Source organism: Salmo trutta, chromosome 10 (assembly GCF_901001165.1).
Source record: "Salmo trutta chromosome 10, fSalTru1.1, whole genome shotgun sequence".
NCBI classification, from domain to species: domain Eukaryota; kingdom Metazoa; phylum Chordata; class Actinopteri; order Salmoniformes; family Salmonidae; genus Salmo; species Salmo trutta.
This window is the reverse complement of record NC_042966.1, coordinates 37,948,139-37,972,891: the sequence shown is the minus strand read 5'-3', so window position 1 is coordinate 37,972,891 and position 24,753 is coordinate 37,948,139. Positions and strand designations below refer to the sequence as shown.

General features: G+C 44.8%; 1 protein-coding gene across 3 annotated transcripts in view; it reads right to left on the bottom strand.

Moving 5' to 3' along the window:
• The window catches only part of LOC115201684 (brain-specific angiogenesis inhibitor 1-associated protein 2), a 140,111-nt gene that overhangs the window by 18,443 nt on the left and 96,915 nt on the right, over positions 1-24,753 (bottom strand). For all 3 annotated transcript variants that reach the window (XM_029765506.1, XM_029765505.1, XM_029765507.1), the window contains one exon: positions 6,428-6,580. In XM_029765506.1, coding sequence (XP_029621366.1) covers positions 6,428-6,580 — 153 coding nt within the window. The remainder of the gene's footprint in view (positions 1-6,427; positions 6,581-24,753) is intronic.

The following is a 24,753-nucleotide window of genomic DNA, read 5'->3' as shown; positions in this document are numbered from 1 at the left end:
ATGACGCTGAGCACGTGCACTCAACTTCTCTGGTCGACCATGGCGAGGCCTGTTCTGAGTGGAACCTGTCCTGTTAAACCGCTGTATGGTCTTGGCCACCGTGCTGCAGCTCAGTTTCAGGGTCTTGGAAATCTTCTTATAGCCCAGGTCATCTTTATGTAGATCAACAAATTACTTTTTTCAGATCCTCAGAGAGTTCTTTGCCATGAGGTGCCATGTTGAACTTCCAGTTACCAGTCAGTATGAGGCAGTGTGAGAGCGATGACACCAAATTTAACACACCTGTTCCCCATTCACACCTGAGACCTTGTAACACTAACGAGTCACATGACACCGGGGAGGGAAAATGGCTAATTGGGCCCAATTTGGACATTTTCACTTAGGGGTGTACTCACTTTTGTTGCCAGCGGTTTAGGCATTAATGGCTGTGTGTTGAGTTATTTTGAGGGGACAGCAAATGTACACTGTTATACAAGCTGTACACTCACTACTTTACATTGTAGCAAAGTGTCATTTCTTCAGTGTTGTCACATGAAAAGATATACTCAAATATTTTCAAAAATGTGAGGGGTGTACTTACTTTTGTGAGATACTGTACATGGAGGGTACCACTATTCTGTGTGTGTGTGTTTGTGGGGTGAGAAGCTGGGGTGAGAACCTGAAGAGTGGGTCCTCTCTTGCCCACCTCTTCCTACACGACTCACACAATATGCAGTCACTCATTCTTTCTACGTCTCCCTACAATATCTTGGCCTCCATATTTTCCCTCACACAGAATATTCTCTGCTTCTTTCGAAATTGCTTCAAAACACAAACTCTCCCCCTCCTTTCTCTCCCGCTCTCTGTGTCAGCACATCAGTATTGTCTATAGACAGTCAGCCCACACATTCTCCCCCTGGGATTCACATCCACTAACTTGTGGAAGTGGGACACTGTTCACCCTCTTCCCTTCCAGTCCTTTTGTCCTCTACACCTCCTTTCCTCCCACTGCACAGTCTCTCAGCCTTGCTCCAAGGCCTGAGTTAAACAAAGCAGAAAGAGCAGAAAGTGAACGCCCACTTAACCAGGACTTGGACTATGAAAGCTCCTGAATAAAGAGACTAGGTGGCTGCATTGATTTGTGAGAGCAGCCGTGGCATGATTGGCAGTCTTGAAGCAAAGCCACTGGACACAATGGCTAAAGCCAGACTAAACAAGTATATGAACTGTCCCGAAAGGAGAAGTTAACAGTTTGTGGTAACAGTAAAACTCCAGAGTTGGATGATTCCTGCAATAAAAAAAGGAATAAGCTGTGAGGGAAGCCTCCAACCTACCGTAAATTCCGGACTATAAGCCGCAACTTTTTTCCCAGGCTTTGAACCTCGCGGCTTAAACAATGACGCGGCTAATATATGGATTTTTCCCGCTTTCAATTAAAAAAAAAAAAAAAAACATTCTGTGACGTGCTCAGTTTTTTGGCGGCATGAAGCTTTCATTAGACCAATGAAATTGCCGAACGGGTTAAGGTCAAACAACTTTTTAGTTTACTGTTTAGATTAAATCGAGCGCTCTCAAACTTCCCATCATTCTGATTACGGTAGTAATTTTGTCACCCTCATGGCAAAGACACGGAGAAATGCATATGATGCAGCTTTCAAGTTGAAGGCAATTGGTCTGGCTGTTGGAAAAGGAAATAGAGCTGCTGCAGGGGAGCTTGGTCTTAATGAGTCGATGATAAGACGTTGGAAACAGCAGCGTGAGGAATAGACTCAGTGCAAAAAGACAACTAAAGCTTACTGCTAGTTTCGTTAAAGCCGATTTATTTTTGTTACAAGCCGTGTTTCGTTAAAGCCTATTTATTTTTGTTACAAGCCGTGTTTCGTTAAAGCCTGTGTAAAGTTCATTTGTTTCAATGTACCGGTAGGCACCTGCGGCTTATAGACATGTGCAACTTATTTATGTTCAAAATAAATAAAAATTCAGTGGGTGCGGCTTATATTCAGGTGCGCTTAATAGTCCGGAAATTACGGTAGAATTGTTCATTTGGAATTTTCAAGAAAGTGACCAGAATATTGCAACCCTAGACCTGTTGGTGTGAGTGAAAGTGCCTGTATTACCTTGCTGTGGTAGACCCTACTGTTTCAACCATCAAAAGCTAAAGCAGTGGATATTAATCCATAACCTTAAGATTTGTGTTAATGCATAAACTTAACCTTAAACACTTTGAAAAATGGCCCCGACGGATAGGGCTGCCGTGCTTCTAGCGCTTAGGAAACTTTGCAGAATATATATTTTTTTATGTGTTATTTCTTACATTATTATCATCCCAGTACATTTTTTTGTGTTATTACATACAGCCGGGAATAACTTTTGGATATCAGAGCGGCGGTAACTCACCAGCACTATGACCAGGAATACGACTTTCCCGAATTGGATCCTTTGTTCATACCCCCCAGGGCAATTGAACTGATTCCACAGGCTGATCCAAAACACCGCCGGCGGAGAAGAGGTACTCGGAGTGGACTTCTAGTCCAACTCAGGAGGCGCTCACACCACCCACCACTTCAGAGTATATTACTCTCTAATGTTCAGTCTCTGGATAATAAAGTAGACAAGCTCAGGGCGAGAATCTCCTTCCAGAGAGATGCCAGGGATTGTAACATACTCTGTTTCAGGGAAACGTGGCTCTCTCGGGATATACTGTCTGAGTCCGTACAGCCAGTTGGGTTCTCAGTTCATCGTGCAGACAGGAATAAATATCTCTCCGGGAAGAAGAAGGGCGGGGTTGTATGTTTTATGATTAACTACTCATGGTCTGGTGGTAATAACATACAGGAACTCAAATCCTTCACCGGACCTAGACTATCTCAATCAAATGCCGACCGTATTACCTCCCAAGAGAATTCTCTTCGGTTATAGTCACAGACTTGTATATTCCTCCTCAAGCCGATACCACAACAGCCCTCAAAAGAACTTCACCTGACTTTATGCAAACTGGGGAATCCACATATCCAGAGGCCGCATTTATTGTAGCTGGGGATTTTAACAACGCAAATTTGAGGAAAACGCTACAAAGTGCTAGCAACACATTGACTGTAGTACTCGCGCTGCTAAAACACTCGACCACTGCTACTCCAACTTCCGGGATGCCTACAAGGCCCTCCCTTGCTTTCCCTTTGGCAAATCTGATCACGACTCTGTTTTGCTCCTCCCTTCCTATAGGCAGAAACTCAAACAGTAAGTACCCGTGCTAAGGACTATTCAACGCTGGTCTGACCAATCGGAATCCATGCTTCAAGATTGTTTTGATCACGCAAACTAGGATATGTTCCAGGTAGCCTCAGAGAACAACATAGATGAATTTACTAATGCAGTGACTGAGTTTATCAGGAAGTGTATAGGAGATGTTGTACCCACTGTGACTATTAAAACCTACCCTAACCAAAAACCATGGATAGATGGCAGCATTCGCGCAAAAAATAGCTCGAACCATCGCATTGAACCATTGCAAGTTGACTGGGAATATGGCCGAATACAAACAGAGTAGTTATTCCCTCTGCAAGGCAATCAAACAGGCAAAACGTCAGTATAGAGATGAAGTGGAGTTGCAATACAACTGCTCAAGACACGAGACTATGTGGCAGGGTCTACAGACAATCACTGACTACAAAGGGAAAACCAGTCACGTCGTGGACGCCAACGTCTTCCGGACAAGCTAAACACCTTCGCCCGCTTTGAGGGTAACACAGTGCCACCGACACGGCCTGCTACCAAGGACTGCGGGCCGACGTGAGTAAGACATTTAAGTGTTTGAACCCTCGCAAGGCTGCCGGCCCAGACGGCATCCATAGCCGCGTCCTCAGTGCATGCGCAGACCAGCTGGCTGGAGTGTTTACGGACATATTCAATCTCTCCCTATCTCAGTCTGCTGTCCCCACATGCCTCAGGATGTCCACCATTGTTCCTGTACCCAAGAAAGCAAAGGTAACTGAAGTAAATGACTAATCGCCCTGTAGCATTCACTTCTGTCATCATGAAGTGCTTTGAGAGACTAGTCAAGGATCATATCACCTCTACCTTACTTGACAACCTAGACTCACTCCAATTTGCTTACCGCCCCAATAGATCCACAGACGATGCATTTGACATTACACTGCACACTGCCCTATCCCATTTGGACAAGATGAATACCTATGTAAGAATGCTGTTCATTGACTATAGCTCAGCATTCAACACCACAGTACCCTCCAAGCTCATCATTAAGCTTGAGGACCTGGGTCTGAACCCCACCCTGTGCAACTGGGTCCTGGACTTTGTGATGGGCCGCCCCCCAGGTGGTGAAGGTAGGAAACATCACCTCCACTTTGTTGATCCTCAACACTGGGGCCCCACAAGGGTGTGTGCTCAGCCCCCTGCTGTACTCCCTGTTCACCCATGACTGCATGGCCACGCATGCCTACAACTCTATCATCAAGTTTGCAGACAACATAACAGTAGTAGGCCTGATTAACAACAATGACGAGACAGCTTACAGGGAGGAGGTGACGGCCCTGGGAGTGTGATGCCAGGAAAATAACCTTTCATCCAAAGTCATCAAATGAACAGGAGCTGATCGTGGATTTCAGGAAACAGCAGAGGGAGCACCCCCCTATCTACATCAAAGGGACAGCAGTGGAGAAGGTGGACATTTTTAAGTTCCTCGGTGTACACATCACTGAGAAACTGAAATGATCCACCCACACAGACAGTGTGGTGAAGAAGGCGCAACAATGCCTCTTCAACCTCAGGAGGCTGAAGAAATTTGGCTTGGCACCTAAAACCAAACTTTTACAGATGCACAATTGAGAGCATCCTGTATCACCGCCTGGTACAGCAACTGCAGGGCTCTCCAGAGGGTGGTGCGGTCCGCCCAGTGCATCACCAGGGGAAAACTACCTGCCCTCCAGGACACCTACAGCACCCGATGTCACAGGAAGCCCAAAAAGACATCAACAACCGAGCCACGGCCTGTTCACCCCACTATCATCCAGAAGGTAAGGTCATTACAGGTGTATCAAAGCTGTAGCTAACACAACATGCCATTGCAACACTGGAGTGATGGTTGCTGATAATGGGCCTCTGTACGCCTATGTAGATATTCCATATAAAAAAATCTGCTGTTTACAGCTACAATAGTAATTTACAACATTAACAATGTCTACACTGTATTTCTGATCAATTTGATGTTATTCTAAATGGACAAAAAATGTGTTTTTTTTCAAAAACAAAGACATTTCTAAGTGACTCCAAATGTTTCAACATTAGTATACATAAACTTGAAATCACTGGCCACATTAATAACGGAACACTAGCCACTTCAATAACGGAACACTAGCCACTTCAATAACGGAACACTAGCCACGTTAAAATTGGAACACAAGCCACTAATAATGTTTATATGTTTGCATTACTCATCTCATACAGTTGAAGTCCTTCCTGAGCGATATGACGGCTGTGTGGTCCCATGGTGTTTATACTTGCGTATTATTGTTTGTACAGATGAACGTGGTACCTTCAGGCATTTGGAAATTGCTCCCAAGGATGAATCAGACTTGCTCCCAAGGATGAATCAAATTTTTTTCTCAGGTCTTGGCTGATTTCTTTTGATTTCCCCATGATGTCAAGCAAAGAGGCACTGAGTTTGAAGGTAGGCCTTGACATACATCCACAGGTGCACCTCCAATTGACTCAAATAATGTCAAATAGCCTATCAGAAGCTTCTAAAGCCATGACATTTTCTGTAATTTTCCAAGCTGTTTAAAAAGGCACAGTCAACTTAGTGTATGTAAACTTCTGACCCACTGGAATTGTGATACAACAAATTATAAAGTTAAATCTGTCTGTAAACAATTGTTGGAAAAATTACTTGTGTCATGCACAAAGTAGATGTCGTAACCGACTTGCCAAAACTCTAGTTTGTTAACAAGAAATTTGTGGAGTGGTTGAAGAACAAGTTATGACTCCAACCTAAGTGTATGTAAACTTCCGACTTCAACTGTAGGTATATGCTTTATTCTATCTTATTCAACTGTATCTTAGTCTATACCGCTCTGACATTGCTCATCCAAATATTTATATATTCTTAATTCCATTCCTTTAGATTTGTGTGTATTGTTGTGAAATTGTTAGATATTACTGCACTGTTGGAGCTAGAAACAACAAGCATTTCGCAATAACTTCTGCTAAACACGTTTATGTGACCAACAACATTTTATTCGAATTGATGTAATGTTTGGAACAACTTCGAAATGTAACGTTTGAGAAACAAGGATGAACGTCTAATTTTGACGTCAGACTGTGAGAACTAGTTGGTTTTCATCCACTGCTTTAGCTATTGAGGGTTAACTGCAAAGAGAGAATAAAAAGGTAACAGAAACCTGTAGATGAAAATGCGAGTCCGACATCTCACCTTGCTATGGAAGGAGCTGCTGTTCTTGGCCACGGCACACTGTCTGTCCACCAGGAAACAGTACCTCCTCCTCTCCTCTGACAGCGCACTCTTGTAGCCCTCTGCTGTGTACTGGTCCAGGTCACTCTGCTTGCTGCCAATGGTCTCAACAAACTGAGGAGAGGGAGGAGCAGGGGGACGGAATGAGGAGAGGGAGGGAGGAGCAGGGGGACGGGGCGAGGAGCGTGCGAGGAGAGGGAGGAGGATGGGGACGGGGCGAGGAGAGGGAGGGAGGAGCAGGGGGACGGGGCGAGGAGCGGGAGGACGGTGCGAGGAGAGGGAGGAGGATGGGGACGGGGCGAGGAGAGGGAGGGAGGAGCAGGGGGATGGGGAGAAGACATAAGATACAGTAGGATGTAGCTGTCCCCTGACTCTAGAAACAAATCTAAGCAGTTACGTATGTATATACACTACCGTTCAAAGGTTTGTGTTCACTTAGAAATGTCCTTGTTTTTTAAAAGAAAAGCACATTTTTGGCCATTAAAAGAACATCAAATTGATCAGAAATACAGTGTAGACATTGTTAATGTTGTAAATGACTATTGTAGCTGGAAACGGGTTATTTTTTATGGAATATCTACATAGGCGTACAGAGGCCCATTATCAGCAACCATTACTCCTGTGTTCCAATGGCACGTTGTGTTAGCTAATCCAAGTTTATCATTATAAAAGGTTAATTGATCATTAGAAAACCCTTTTGCAATTATGTTACCACAGCTGGAAATTAAATAGTAACCGCAAAACACCAGTTTCAAAGTCAACAGTGAAGAGGCGACTCCGGGATGCTGGTCTTCTAGGCAGAGCAGAGTTCCTCTGTCCAGTGTCTGTGTTCTTTTTCCATCTTAATCTTTTTATTGGCCAGTCTGAGATATGACTTCTTCTTTGCAACTCTGCCTAGAAGGCCAGCATCCCTGAGTCGCCTCTTCACTGTTGACGTTGAGACTAGTGTTTTGCGGGTACTATTTAATGAAGCTGCCAGTTGAGGACTGCTGAGGCATCTGTTTCTCAAACTAGACACTCTAATGTACTTGTCCTCTTGCTCAGTTGTGCACCGGAGCCTCCTACTCCTCTTTCTATTCTGGTTAGAGCCAGTTTGTGCTGTTCTGTGAAGGGAGTAGTACACGGCGTTGTTTACCCTTTTAAAATCAAACTTGGATTAGCTAACACAACGTGCCATTGGAACACAGGAGTGAGGGTTGCTGATAATGGGCCTCTGTACGCCTATGTAGATATTTCATAAAAATAAAAAACAGCCGTTTCCAGCAACAATAGTCATTTACAACATTAACAATGTCTATACTGTATTTCTGATCAATTTCACGTTATTTTAATGGACAAAAAAAAAAGGGCTTTTCTTTCAAAAACAAGGACATTTCTAAGTGAACCCAAATTTTTGAACAGTGGTGTATGTATGTGTGTGTGTGTGTGTGTGTGTGTGTGTGTGTGTGTGTGTGTGTGTGTGTGTGCCAATGGTTAAGGTTAGTATTGTAGTTAGGTGCATGAAGTAAAGCCGACAACAACCTGAACATTTGCATTTAGCTGCAGGGGTGCTGTGGGAGTGCTGCGGGAGTGGTGCGGGAGTCCTAAATGTACTGTATGTGTCATCTTGAGTAGCACTAGAATAAGGTGACAGCAGCTAAATCAGTGTAGAAAATCTGTACATAGAATAACATATAAACACTCTACATTCTGACTCACAGCATACATTGAGTAGTAAACAACGGAGCACTAATTCCCTGCCTTATTAAAAGAAAATGGCCGATATAAGCAGAGTTAAAGTAGGATTAGTCGCTTATGATGTCGATGACACATACAGAGATCAGCCTAAGACGAGGACAATTGAGTTCATCCTTTGTTACCATAGAGATACAACCAGACTAGTCGTGAAAACTGTCATCCACACAACAGCCGTCAACATATAGACAAAGGCATACACACACACACACAAATCCTTGTTGAAAACTTTACAAAAATATCCCACATAAAAAGACTTGTGAGGCTTGACCCTCTAAGCTCACATTAGGGAGACGCTCACACGGAAATGTCAACCCCATTACAGTACCCATTAAAGCAATGCAAACAGATGTTTACTGCAAATACTCAGCTTCACATTTACCAGTCCACACACTGCTACCCTGGAGCTTTAATTCCCTCCCTCAGAATGATAAAGGACAGTCAGAGATGCTGTGTGAAGACACTGTTGGGTTCTGAGAATATGAAATATATACTTATTCATCACTTCCTCTTCCTGTCCAACCATAAAAGATGTAAGGGCTGGAGAGAAGGAGGAGTGTCTAAATTGGAGTATATATACACACACACTTGTGTTGGTGGAAACATGTTTAGTCTAATGCAGCTGTATTGATCCTCTGGGAAGAATAAACTTGGTTAAGCTTTGATAGTGTCCGTGGAGTTTTTTTAATTTAAATCGGAGAATTAGAACCTAACAACACTTCAATGTGTTTCTTCTCTGAGATTGTGTAACAATCCCCCCCCACCCCCACCATAGTTTAGCCATCAGATTACAACCACTACACAGTGCGACCGTGGTCTCTGCTTTCTGTAACGAGCCTAATTACTCAGAGATGATGAAGAAGAGGAACAGATCCCATTGATCTGTTCTCTTTCCTCTGTGTGTAGACTGATTACAGAAAGGAACCAGAAGAAGAAGAAAAAAAAAAAAACACTTGAGGAGCTTTATTAGTTATCAATGATGGAACTACAAGGAGGATTCAAATGACTAGTGTTGTTTTCAAAGTAAAAGCCTGTGATTACAGACTACTCTCAGCTACAGTACCTTGACTGAGACATCAAGCAATTCGTTTCCATTTCAGGCACTCTGTCTGCTTCTACCCCCAAGCCATAAGACCGCTGAAGAGTCAATATCTACCAAGAATGTCTGCACTAACCCTTTTTGCACAAACTATTTTGACTCATCACATACACTGCTGTTACTGTTTATTATATATGCTGTTGCCTTGTCACTTTATCCCAACCTATATGTACATATCTACCTAAATGACCTCGTACCCCTGCAGACGGACTCTGTACTGGTACTCCGTTTATATAGACAAGTTATCATTAATCATTGTGTATTTATTAATTGTGTTATTATTTATGTTTTTTTTTTCTCTCTGCCTTGTTGGGAAGGACCCATAAATAAGCGTTTCACTGTTAGTATGCACCTGTTGTTTATGAAACATGACAAATCAAATGCGTGATGTACACACACACACACACACACACACACACACACACACACACACACACACACACGTTGCTGATGCGCGATGTACACACACACACACACACACACACACACACACACACACACACACACACACACGTTGCTGATGCGTGATGTACACACGTTGCTGATGCGTGATGTACACACGTTGCTGATGCGTGATGTACACACGTTGCTGATGCGTGATGTACACACGTTGCTGATGCGTGATGTACACACGTTGCTGGAGACCTGCTCGTCGAACATCTCATTCCAAAATCATGGACTTACAGTTCAAGTCGGAAGTTTACATACACCTTAGCCAAATACACCGCTCAACAAAATAAAGGGAACACTTAAATAACACAATGTAACTCCAAGTCAATCACACTTCTGTGAAACCAAACTGTCCACTTAGGAGGCAACACTGATTGACAATAAATTTCGCATGCTGTTGTGCAAATGGAATAGACAACAGGTGGAAATTATAGGCAATAAGCAAGACACCCCCAATAAAGGAGTGGTTCAGCAGGTGGTGACCACAGACCACTTCTCAGTTCCTATTCTTCCTGGCTGATGTTTTGGTCACTTTTGAATGGTCACTTTTGAATGCTGGCGGTGCTTTCACTCTAGTGGTAGCATGAGACGGAGTCTACAACCCACACAAGTGGCTCAGGTAGTGCAGCTCATCCAGGATGGCACATCAATGCGAGCTGTGGCAAGAAGGTTTGCTGTGTCTGTCAGCGTAGTGTCCAGAGCATGGAGGCGCTACCAGGAGACAGGCCAGTACATCAGGAGACGTGGAGGAGGCCGTAGGAGGGCAACAACCCAGCAGCAGGACCGCTACCTCCGCCTTTGTGCAAGGAGGAGCAGGCGGAGCACTGCCAGAGCCCTGCAAAATGACCTCCAGCAGGCCACAAATGTGCATGTGTCTGCTCAAACGGTCAGAAACAGACTCCATGAGGGTGGTATGAGGGCCCGACGTCCACAGGTGGGGGTTGTGCTTACAGCCCAACACCGTGCAGGACGTTTGGCATTTGCCAGAGAACACCAAGATTGGCAAATTCGCCACTGGTGCCCTGTGCTCTTCACAAATGAAAGCAGGTTCACACTGAGCACGTGACAGACGTGACAGAGTCTGGAGACGCCGTGGAGAACGTTCTGCTGCCTGCAACATCCTCCAGCATGACCGATTTGGCGGTGGGTCAGTCATGGTGTGGGGTGGCATTTCTTTGGGTTGCCGCACAGCCCTCCGTGTGCTCGCCAGAGATAGCCTGACTGCCATTGGGTACCGAGATGAGATCCTCAGACCCCTTGTGAGACCATATGCTGGTGCGGTTGGCCCTGGGTTCCTCCTAATGCAAGACAATGCTAGACATCATGTGGCTGGAGTGTGTCAGCAGTTCCTGCAAGAGGAAGGCATTGATGCTATGGACTGGCCCGCCCGTTCCCCAGACCTGAATCCAATTGAGCACATCTGGGACATCATGTCTCGCTCCATCCACCAACGCCACGTTGCACCACAGACTGTCCAGGAGTTGGCGGATGCTTTAGTCCAGGTCTGGGAGGAGATCCCTCAGGAGACCATCCGCCACCTCATCAAGAGCATGCCCAGGTGTTGTAGGGAGGTCATACAGGCATGTGGAGGCCACACACACTACTGAGCCTCATTTTGACTTGTTTTAAGGACATTACATCAAAGTTGGATAAGCCTGTAGTGTGGTTTTCCACTTTAAATTTTGAGTGTGACTCCAAATCCAGACCTCCATGGGTTGATAAATTGGATTTCCATTGATTATTTTTGTGGGATTTTGTTGTCAGCACATTCAACTATGTAAAGAAAAAAGTATTTAATAAGATTATTTCTTTCATTCAGATCTAGGATGTTTTGTTTAAGTGTTCCCTTTATTTTTTTGAGCAGTGTACATTTAAACTACATTTTTCACAATTACTGACATTTAATCAAAATAAACATTTGGTGTCTTACGTCAGTTAAGATCACCACTTTATGTTAAGAATGTGAAATGTCAGAATAATAGCAGAGAGAATAACTTATTTCAGCTTTTATTTCTTTCATCACATTCCCAGTGGGTCAGAAGTTTACATACACTCAATTAGTATTTGGTAGCATTGCCTTAATTGTTTAACTTGGGTCAAACGTTTCAGGTAGCCTTCCACAAGCTTCCCACAATAAGTTGGGTGAATTTTGGCCCATTCCTTCTGACAGAGCTGGTGTAACTGAGTCAGGTTTGTTGGCCTCCATGCACGCACATGCTTTTTCAGTTCGCCCACACATTTTCTACAGGATTGAGGTCAGAGCTTTGTGATGGCCACTCCAATACCTTGACTTTGTTGTTCTTAAGCCATTTTGCCACAACTTTGGAAGTATGCTTGGGGTCATTGTCCATTTGGAAGACCCATTTGCGACCAAGCTTTAACTTCCTGACTGATGTCTTGAGATGTTGCTTCAATATATTCACATCATTTGCTGCCTCATGATGCCATCTATTTTGTGAAGCGCACCACTCCCTCCTGCAGCAAAGCACCCCCACAACATGATGCTTCCACCCCCGTAATTCATGGTTGGGATGGTGTTCTTCGGCTTGAAAGCATCCACCTTTTTCCTCCAAACATAACGATGGTCATTATGGCCAAACAGTTATATTCTGGTTTCATCAGACCAGAGGACATTTCTCCAAAAAAGTATGATCTTTGTCCCCATGTGCAGGCTTCTTCCTTGCTGAACGGACTTTCAGGTTATGTCGATATAGGAATAATTTTACTGTGGATATAGATAATTTTGTACCTGCTTCCTCCAGCATCTTCACAAGGTCCTTTGCTGCTATTCTGGGATTGATTTGCACTTTACGCACCAAAGTACGTTCATCTCTAGGAGACAGAACGCGTCTCCTACCTGTGCGGTATGACGGCTGCGTGGTCCCATGGTGTTTATACTTGCATACTATTGTTTGTACAGATGATAGTGGTACCTTCAGGTGTTTGGAAATTGCTCCCAAGGATGAACCAGATTTGTGGAGGTCTAAAAAAGATTTCTGAGGTCTTGGCTGATTTCTTTTGATTTTCCCATGTCGTCAAGCAAAGAGGCACTGAGTTTGAAGGTAGGCCTTGAAATACATCCACAGGTACACTGCCAATTGACTTATGTCAATTAGCCTATCAGAAGCTTCTAATGCCATGACATCATTTTCTGGAATTTTCCAAGCTGTTTAATGGCATAGTCAACTTAGTGTATGTAAACTTCTGACCCACTGGGATTGGGATACAGTGAATTATAAGTGAAATAATCTGTCTGTCAACAGTTGTTGGGAAAATTACTTGTGTCATGCACAAAGTAGATGTCCTAACCAACTTGGCAAAACTATAGTGTGTTAACAAGACATTTGTGGAGTGGTTGAAAAACGAGTTTTAATGACTCCAACCTATGTGTATGTAAACTTTCTACTTAATCTGTAAATATGGAGTTAGTCCCCCCTTTGCTGCTATAACAGATTCCATTCTTCTGGGAAGGCTTTCCAATAGATGCTGGATCATTGCTGGGGGTGGAACTTGCTTCCATTCAGCCACAAGCATTAGTGAGGTTTGGCACTGATGTTGGGCGATTTGGCCTGGCTCGCAGTTGGCGTTCCAATTCATCCAAATGTGTTCGATGGGTTTGAAGTCAGGGCTTTGTGCAGGCCAGTCAAGTTCTTCCACAAAGATCGACAAACCATTTCTTTATGGACCTCGCTTTGTGCACTGGGGCATTGTCATGCTGAAACAGGAAAGGGCCTTCCCCAAGGAAGGCCATGGAAACCCATTTCATGATGCTCCCAACAAACAGTTATTGTACTGACGTTGCTTCCAGATGCAATTTTGAAAATCGGTAATGAGTGTTGCAACCGACGACAGATGATCTTTACACGCTATGGGCTTCAGCATTCGGCGGTCCCATTCTGTAAGCTTGTGTGGTGTACCACTTTGCGGCTGAGCCGTTTTTGCTCCTAGACGTTTCCACTTCAAAATAACAGCACTTACAGTTGCACTAAGTACCCTGGTATTTTCTGAGGCCTACAAATATGGCCAACCTACTGTGACTAGCGACTTAAATATAGTTTAGCACAGGTATCCCAGGGACAAATTACATGGACACAAAAAGAGGCAGAACACTGAGATGAAAATCTGCAGGAAAAGATAGACGGGGTGGAGAGGGTGTGGTGGATGTGGGGGTATATGATGTGGAGAGAGAGAGAGACTGGAGAGAGAGAGAGACTGGAGAGAGAGACTGGAGAGAGAGAGAGAGAGAGACTGGAGAGAGAGAGAGAGAGACTGGAGAGAGAGAGAGAGACTGGAGAGAGAGAGAGAGAGAGACTGGAGAGAGAGAGAGACTGGAGAGAGACTGGAGAGAGAGAGAGACTGGAGAGAGACTGGAGAGAGACTGGAGAGAGAGAGAGACTGGAGAGAGAGAGAGAGAGAGAGAGAGAGAGAGAGACTGGAGAGAGAGAGAGACTGGAGAGACTGGAGAGAGAGACTGGAGAGAGAGAGAGACTGGAGAGACGGAGAGAGAGAGAGAGAGAGACTGGAGAGAGAGAGAGAGAGACTGTAGAGAGAGCCTGTAGAGAGAGAGAGAGACTGTAGAGAGAGACTAGAGAGAGAGTGAGAGACTGGAGAGAGAGAGAGAGAGTCTGGAGAGAGAGAGAGGAGGACTGGAGACTGAGAGAGAGAGAGAGAGACTGGGAGAGAGAGAGACTGGAAGAGAGAGAGAGAGACTGGAGAGGAGAGAGAGAGAGAGACTGGAGAGAGAGAGAGAGACTGAGAGACTGGAGAGAGAGAGAGAGACTGAGAGAGAGAGAGAGAGGAGAGAGAGAGAGAGAGAGAGAGGACTGAAGAGAGAGAGAGAGAGAGAGAGAGGAGAGAGAGAGAGAGACTGAGAGAGAGAAAGAGACTGGAGAGAGAGAGAGAGACGAGAGAGAGAGAGAGAGGGAGAGAGAGAGAGATAGATGGAGAGAGAGAGAGAGACTGGAGAGGAGAGAGAGAGAGAGGAGAGAGAGAGAGAGACTGGAGAGAGAGAGAGACTGGAGAGAGAGAGAGAGACTGGAGAGAGAGAGAGACTGGAGAGAGAGAGACCACGCGTTGTGTCATGCGTAAGAAATTCAAATAAAATTGTATGTCACATGTACCGTAAAATGCTTACTTACAAGCCCTTAACCAACAACGCAGTTCAATAAATAAAATATTTACTAAATAAACTAAAAAGTAAAAAAAAAAAAATGGAATAAAAAGTAACACAAAATAACAATAACGAGGCTATATACAGTGTGTACCGATACCGAGTCAGTGTGCGGGGGTACAGGTTAGTTGAGGTAATTTATACATGCAAGTAGGGGTAAAGTGACTATGCATAGATGATAAACAGCGAGCAGCAGTAGTGTAAAAACAGCAGCCCTTAGCCGTGGTATACCACAAAACCCTGAGGTGCCTTATTGCTATTATAAACTGGTTACCCAAAGTAATTAGAACAATCAAAATAAACGTTATGTCATACCCATGATATACGGTCTGATACACCACAGCATTCAGCCAATCAACAATTCAAGTATTTTACTGAGTTACAGTTCATATAAGGAAATCAGTCAATTGAAACAAGTTAATTAGGCCCTAATCTAAGGATTTCACATGACTGGGAATACAGATATGCATCTGTTGGTCACAGATACATAAAAAAAATAAAAAAATAAAAATAAATAATAATAATAATAATATATACACATACATACATACATACATACATACATACACACACACTATTATTATTATTATTATATAATAATAAATATATATACATACATATATACACACACACACACACACTATTATTATTATTATTATTATTATTATTATTAATAATAATAATAATAATAATAATAATATTTAATAATAATAGGGGGGTGGATCAGAAAACGTCAGTATCTGGTGTGACCACAATTTGCCTCATGCAGCGCGACACATCTCCTTCACATAGTGTTGATAAGGCTGTTGATTGTGGCCTGTGGAATGTTGTCCCACTCCTCTTCAATGACTGAAGTTGCTGGATATTGGCGGGAACTGGAACACGCTGTTGTACAAGTCGATCCAGAGCATCCCAAGCATGTTCAATGGATGACATGTCTGGTGAGTATGTAGGCATTGGAAGAACTGGGATATTTTCAGATTCCAGAAATTGTATACAGATCCTTGCGACATGGGACCGTGCATTATCATGCTGAAATATGAGGTGATGGCGGAGGATGAATGGCACGACAATGGGCCTCAGGATCTCGTCACGGTATCTCTGTGCATTCAAATTGCCATCGATAAAATGCAATTGTGTTCATTGTCCGTATCATATTCCAGCCCCACTGCCATCATGGGGCACTCGGCAAACCACATCGGCAAACCGCTCACCCACACGACGACATACACGTGGTCTATGGAAGATTTGTGGGATCTTTTATTTCAGCTCATGAAACATGGGACCAACACTTTACACGTTGCATTTATTATTGTTGTTCAGTATAGAAAGAAAAGAAAAAAAAGAACATTCTGGAGTAGTGGGATTACTGTAGTAGTATTACTGTAGAAGTAGTAGTACTGTATTACTACTACTGTAGTAGTAGTAGTCGTAGTAGTATTTGTAGTAGAGGATAGCCATGTTTTCTTTACCTGTCATGTACTACAGTGTACGTTTACGGCCGGGACCAAACAAGGGTCATTATTCCTGGTAATTGTAGATCTTCCCAGACACACCCTTACCTTGACAACATGTAAACAAAAGGCCAGCCAGCCAGCCAGACAGACAGTAGGTGAGTCCGTCAGTCAGCCAGCCAGCCAGCCTGTCAGTCAGCCATATATAGTATAACTAGAAAGCAGTAGTAGGGTATCAGTATAGAGCTGCCAAACCAGTCTGCTTGCCTCTAGAGCCCAGAGCCCTATACTTGGAATCAGGTTTGAGGAGTTAGCGAGGTAACTGAGGTCAACTCTGAGTTCAACTCGGGATAACCAGTACCACGAAAGTGGCTCATCTTTCAGCCAGGTACGTTTCTATGGCAATGAATCCTTCAGAACTAACCTGCTCCAAAGCAGGCTAACTCAGGGCTAACTCCATTAATCCTGAATGAAGTGTCTGAGGCACAAGTTGAGGACCAATGAAATCAGATTCCCTCCCTCTCGCAAAGATTGTGTTATCATCACCTTCATTTGAGGAAGACTGATTCAAATATTTTATTAATCAAATGTTTTTTTTTGTTTTTTTTTCAGTGTAAAAAAACTGTAATGTCTATCACATTACACATTTAGTAATGACAGCATTTGCTTTCCAAACTAAGTTTTTCCACACAAATGTATTTAGAGATTTGCAAAAGGCAAACTGACAGTGGCAACGAACCATAGACATATAATCCATAGGATGGCAGTTCAACTAGCCACGTGTGACATGCACGCGCGGTTACAAGCCTGCTAGAGTTAACGGCAGGCGGACGAGCAATATCCACAGTCGTAGTACAGATGAAGCCTGAGCTGGAAGGTGAAGCTAACTGAAGCTGGCTAGCTTTAGAGAAGCCTGAGCTGGAAGGTGAAGCTAACTGAAGCTGGCTAGCTTTAGAGAAGCCTGAGCTGGAAGGTGAAGCTAACTGAAGCTGGCTAGCTTTAGAGAAGCCTGAGTAGATCTAGCGTGCTTCGTAGTATACCACTCTGGCGTCCGTCTCACTCAGTAACATTCACACAATGGACACACGCCTGAAAGCCAATGGCAGCCTGATATATGACAATACATATTTACTACTGTATTTATACTATATTGACTTTTGCAGGTGAGCCCTGCAATTTACAAAAACGTACACGTCAACACGACATGAAAACAAGACATACAAAACACAACCATAGAATAGTATATTCCTACTTGACAACATCTAACCTTCAGACATTACATGTTGCTTCTCTGACAGCATTTTAATCTCATATTGTTATCAGGTAAACTATTCCTGCTGTGAACACACTGTTGATAAAAGAGATACGCCGTACAGTACAGGCCGTAGACGAGACGCCCGTACAGTACAGGCCGTAGACGCCCGTACAGTACAGGCCGTAGACTAGACGCCCGTACAGTACAGGCCGTAGACTAGACGCCCGTACAGTACAGGCCGTAGACTAGACGCCCGTACAGTACAGACCGTAGACGCCCGTACAGTACAGACCGTAGACGCCCGTACAGTACAGACCGTAGACGCCCGTACAGTACAGACCGTAGACTAGACGCCCGTACAGTACAGACCGTAGACTAGACGCCCGTACAGTACAGACCGTAGACTAGACGCCCGTACAGTACAGACCGTAGACTAGACGCCCGTACAGTACAGACCGTAGACTAGACGCCCGTACAGTACAGACCGTAGACTAGACGCCCGTACAGTACAGACCGTAGACTAGACGCCCGTACAGTACAGACCGTAGACTAGACGCCCGTACAGTACAGGCCGTAGACTAGACGCCCGTACAGTACAGGCCGTAGACTAGAGGCCCGTACAGTACAGGCCGTAGACTAGACGCCCGTACAGTACAGGCCGTAGACTAGACGCCCGTACAGTACAGGCCGTAGACGCCCGTACAGTACAGGCCGTAGACGCCCGTACAGTACAGGCCGTAGACGCCCGTACAGTACAGGCCGTAGACGCCCGTACAGTACAGGCCGTAGACTAGACGCCCGTACAGTACAGGCCGTAGACTAGACGCCCGTACAGTACAGGCCGTAGACTAGACGCCCGTACAGTACAGACCGTAGACTAGACGCCCGTACAGTACAGGCCGTAGACTAGACGCCCGTACAGTACAGGCCGTAGACTAGACGCCCGTACAGTACAGACCGTAGACGCCCGTACAGTACAGGCCGTAGACTAGACGCCCGTACAGTACAGGCCGTAGACGCCCGTACAGTACAGGCCGTAGACTAGACGCCCGTACAGTACAGGCCGTAGACTAGACGCCCGTACAGTACAGGCCGTAGACTAGACGCCCGTACAGTACAGACCATAGACGCCGTACAGTACAGACCGTAGACTAGACGCCCGTACAGTACAGACCGTAGACGCCCGTACAGTACAGGCCGTAGGCTAGATGCTTGATATAGATTTACAGTACATTAAAGTGCATTCATTTACATGTTCTCTCCTCACTGTACAGTTTGTGATAACTGCATTTCAGCATTTAGCCCCCAAATATGGACTAAATGTTAGGTAACGTCATCTGAATAATTACTGTTAACGCATCTGGCAATGTCTCCATCTTGTAATCTCTCTCTCAGTATAATCTAATGGTCCTCTCATGCTCTTTCTCAGCTGTCAATCAAACTAGGTCCCGCCTACACAGCCTGGGGGTGACTCAATTGTATTTCCTTAATTCCTCGCGTTCAGCCTCACCTCCAACAACAACAAAAATGCATTGCTCTGACCTCCTAGACCAGTGGTTCTCAATCCTGGTCCTGGGGACCCAAAGGGGTGCACATTTTAGTTTCTGCCCCTAACACTACACACCTGATTCAAATCATCAAAACCTTTTGATGAGTTGATTTATTTACCTTTATTTAACTAGGCAAGTCAGTTAAGAACAAATTCTTATTTTCAATGACTGCCTAGGAACAGTGGGTTAACTGCCTTGTTCAGGGGCAGAACGACAGATTTGTACCTTGGGGATTCGATCTTGCAACCTTTCGGTTACTAGTCCAATGCTCTAACCACTAGGCTACGCTGCCACCCCAGATGATTTGAATCAGGTGTGTAGTGTTAGGGGAAAAAACAAAAATTGGGTTCCCAGGACCAGGATTGAGAACCAGTGTCTTAGAGGTCGGGGGTGCAGGGGACCCCTGGTGGTGACAGGAAGCAGATTCAGCAGTAAGAAAGGGTTGAACGGGTGGGACTCGGGGGGGGGGGGGGGAATCATATGGAGGGATCTGACATAACCCCCCATTACAGGCTCACTAGATATTGTTACATTATACCCCGTGATAGAGGCTTTGGTATACCAAATGGTGAGCGAGACAGAAGATGTAGAAAAAAAAGGACATTTCAAACCTCCACTAAATGGAATACGAGATACCAAGGTAAGTACGTCAACGCAAATGTCAGATTCCATGAACCTAAACTTTGATGGATCTTCATTCCTTGAATCGTCATTTATTTATGTCAAGCCGAGGTCTAAGCTTGATCTTTTGTCACCACTGTCAGTGCGCAGCTTCCTCTGATGTCGTGGAGCCCCTCCCTCCTGAACAATTACATCAAAGCGACTTATTAAAGCATTATCAATAGCAGGAGGACAAGACATGGGTCATTCAGAAAAGAGATAGTGGAAAAGTAGAAAAGGAAGGGATAGTGAAAGGTGGAATGAGAGAGACAGAATAACTGGGTTGAATAATTGAAGGAGAGAACAGAACCGCAGTAGAACAGAACAAACCCAGACCCCCCTCCCCCCTCGCTCTTGCTCGGCCTCTTTTACTCTCCACATCCCATTTGCTCTGACGCCATCCAGCTAACGCAGAGGGAACTGAAGTGGTGTTGATGTAGCCTCAAGATGTGTCTGAGCGTGTGCGTTTATGTGACATGCTAACATGTTGCGTGTCACTTTAAACTCCCGTTTTCACACGGCAGTAGCATGTAGCATGTCACCCTCACAGAGTTGTCATTATAACATGATAATTAGTTGTTGAGCTGATGTTACTAGTTACCATAAATGCCCCAAAGCCAGTAGCAATGAAACATAACTATCAGTTGGGGTAATGTGGTATGTTCAACTGTTCAGAAAACACACCTTCTTTCACCATTTCTCCTCATAGTAACCAGAGCCTGAGAGAGACAGAGACGAGACAGAGACAAGAGACGAGAGAGAGAGAGACATATGACAGACACCACCCACCAACCCCTCTTTTACTCTACTGCTACTCTCTGTTCATCATATATGCATAGTCACTTTAACCATATCTACATATACACACTACCTCAATCAGCCTGACTAACCGGTGTCTGTATACACTGCGTGCACAATTATTAGGCACATTGTATTCCTCGGGATTAATTTTAATTGTTGAACAAACACAATGCTCTCAGTCAATCCAAAATGTTATTGAACCTCAAACCTGAATGTTTAACAAAGGAAAAGTGAGTTTTGTCTTTCTCAGGGAAATATATAAGTGCGCACAATTATTAGGCAACTATTAGTGTGCAGAATTATTAGGCAACTAAATTATAACAAATAATTTCTCTCAACTCACTTGTTTATTCTAAATTTTTAGAGTAAGTGTAACAGATAAGTAACACAAAATGACAATTATATAACATTTTTGGCCTTTCAAAAATATTCAGTTACCAATATAGCCACCCTTATTTTCAATAACTGCCATGAGCCTTCCATCCATGGAGTCTGTCAGTTTCTCAATCTGTTCACGATCAATTTTCACTGAAGCAGCAACCACTGCCTCCCAAATGCTGTTCAAAAAGGTGTATTGTCTTCCATCACTGTAAATCTCACGTTTGAGAAGGGCCCACAAGTTCTCAATAGGATTTAAGTCAGGTGAGGAAGGGGGCCAGGTCATTATTCAGGCATCTTTGAGGCCCTTGCTGGCTAGCCAAGCAGTGGAGTACTTGGATGCATGTGATGGAGCATTGTCCTGCATAAAGATCATGGCCTTCTAGAATGCTGAGGACTTCTTCCTGTACCACTGTTTGATGAAAGAATCTTCCAGAAACTGGCAGTAGGTTTGGGAGTTGAGTTTCAGTCCATCTTCAACCCGAAAAGGTCCAACTACCTCATCCTCAATGATAACAGCCCATACCAGTACCCCTCCTTCACCTTGCTGGCCCCTGACTCAAAGTGGTGCCCTGTGTCCATTACTGATCCAGCCACGGGCCCATCCATTTGGTCCATCAAGAGTCACTTTCATTTCATCTGTCCATAAAACCTTTGAAAAATCTGTCTTCAGGTATTTCTTTGTCCAATCTTGACGCTTCAACTTGTGAATCTTATTCAGTGGTGGTCTTGTTTCAGTCTTCTTGACCTTGGCCATGTCTCTGAGCACTTGACACCTTGTACTTTTGAACACTCCAGGTAGGTTGCAGTTCTGGAATACGGTGGCACTGGAGGATAATGGGTTCCTGGTAGTTTGACGTTTAATTCTTCTGAAGTCTTTTGCAGTTAATTTGCGCCTTTTCTTCCCCATGCGTTTTTTGCGCCCCAGTTGACTATTCGCAACAAAACGTTTGAATGTTCGGTGGTCACACCTCAATAGTTTAGCTATTTAAAGAGTGTCGCATCTGTCTGAAAAGCATTTTACATTTTTGTTTTTTCAGTGTCAGTTAAATCTCTTTTTTGGCCCATTTTACCTGAGTTAATGAGGCTGCCTAATAATTATGCACACCTTGATATAAGGTGTTATTCACTTTCGCCACACCCTCCCTCATTACACAAATACATATCACCTGAAAATGATTCAATCCAATAAGCATTCAAGTTTATATGGTTTGGAGTTCGAAAATGTGAATATAAACAATGATAAGATCAGAATACTCCCTTGCCTAATAATTGTGCACGCAGTGTATAGCCTTGCTACTCTTATTTTCAAATGTCTTTTTACTGTTGTTTTATTTCTTTACTTACCTACACACACACACCTTTTTTTCCGCACTATTGGTTAGAGCCTGTAAGTAAGCATTTCACTGTAAGGTCTACACCTGTTGTATTCGGCGCACGTGACAAATAAACTTGTAAACTTTGTAATGTAAAATGTAAAAATGTAAAAAAATGTAAAAATGATTTGAGAGAGACACACACACACACAGAGACAGAGACAGACAGACAGACAGAGATCCCCAGGGTTTGTCTCAACAAAGGGAAACCTTATTGACATTAGCTACAGAATAAATTTACAATACATTTACCTCCCACTCAACTGCTAAATGCTTTTTAACCGACAACCGAATAAATTGGAAATCAGAGGAGACTGTGCAATGTACATCCAATGCTAATCTACCTCAACTCATGCAGGCACACTGAATGCAATATGATAATACAAATCTAAATGGGAATACGAAAAGGCTGGTGTTCAACCGCGTATGTACCAGTGAAAATACTCATCTAACACCCAATTGAGATATTATGTAACAGAAGCTATTAGCGATTTCCTATTTTTCTGGGTCGGCAGCAGAACACTAGTGACATTCCCATTATATTCAAATCAGTCTGCCTCTCCCCCTGAAACCCTCCCTCTTAAGTGTTTAATAATGAACGTGAGAGAGATTTACCATGTAATTTTCAGGCACTGCGTCCGTGCTTTGTGTTCCCCTAGGGACACCGTAGTAAATGATGGAATTTTCATCATCGGCTAGAGTAAGGGTTTAATATTACCATCCATCTGGAGCAGAGCGGGGAAAGGGGAGATTACTTTTTGTTTCTTTCTTTACCCGACTTAATGAAACGATGACGGGTGGAAGGGACAAGGCGGCTGAGATGGACTAGCTTTTTTCAGAGTGAGCCTACCGAGACTGGGTTTAAACACACAGAAACACACATCATTTCTTCAGGTGGGATAATTAAGTTGATCTAATCAACAATCTTTCAGAGGATCATTATAACGAACTTCACTAGCTGGTAATCAGCTAAGCTCTGTCGTCCCCTCCCCCTCCCTCCCTCCCTGGCAAAGAGAAGAGGCCACCAGTCTCAAGTGTCCCTGCCAACCACTTGTTCCCAGAAGTGCACATACGAGGCACAGCAGGGACCGAGATGGGTTACGCAGTTACCCAGCCACGCAACACTCACTCTCTGTAATCACACTCAAGAACCGTTAAGAGGCTGAGAACACGGGAACACGGGAACACACAGAGAGAGAAGGTTCCGTTAATCAGTAAGTGCTGAAGAGAGCAGGCTCAAGGGAGTGTGACTATGGCACGGAAATTACTTTTTGTGCGTGCATGCCTGCCTGCGTGTGTTTGTTTGTGTCTCTGCTGGGAGTGAACCATCAGATCTACCGTCTGTAACTCGCTGTTGACTGGGCTTCCTGCTTGTGCCATCAAATCCCTGCAACTTATCCAGACCAGCAGCCCTTCCCAAGTTATCCCATGTCACCCTGCTCCTCTGCACACTCCATTGGCTTCCAGTCGAAGCTCGCATCCACTACAAGACCATGGTGCTTTGTTATGGAGTACTAAAAGGAAGTGCCCCTCCCTACCTTCAGGCTATGCTCAAACCCTACACCCCAACCCAGGCACTCTGTCTGCCACCTCTGGTCTTTTGGCCCTCCCACCCCTACGGTAGGGATGCTCCCGCTAAGCCCAGTCCAAGCGCTTCGCTTTCCTGTCACCCCAATGGTGGAACCAGCTTCCCCCCCGAAGCCAGGTCAGCAGAGTCCCCGAAGCCAGGACAGCAGTCCCCGAAGCCAGGTCAGCAGAGTCCCCGAAGCCAGGTCAGCGGAGTCCCCGAAGCCAGGACAGCGGAGTCCCCGATCCCAGGACAGCGGAGTCCCCGATCCCAGGACAGCGGAGTCCCCGATCCCAGGACAGCGGAGTCCCCGATCCCAGGACAGCGGAGTCCCCGATCCCAGGACAGCGGAGTCCCCGAAGCCAGGACAGCGGAGCCCCCGAAGCCAGGTCAGCGGAGTTCCCGAAGCCAGGTCAGCGGAGTTCCCGAAGCCAGGTCAGCGGAGTCCCCGAAGCCAGGACAGCGGAGTCCCCGAAGCCAGGACAGCGGAGCCCCCGAAGCCAGGACAGCGGAGCCCCCGAAGCCAGGACAGCGGAGCCCCCGAAGCCAGGACAGCGGAGCCCCCGAAGCCAGGACAGCGGAGCCCCCGAAGCCAGGACAGCGGAGTCCCGTGTGGCTCAGTTGGTAGAGCATGGTGTTTGCAATGCCAGGGTTGTGGGTTCGATTCCCACGGGGGACCAGTACGGAAAAAAAAATATTGTATGAAATGTATGCATTCACTACTGTAAGTCGCTCTGGATAAGAGCGTCTGCTAAATGACTAAAATGTAAAATGTCCCTGCCAATCTTCGGAA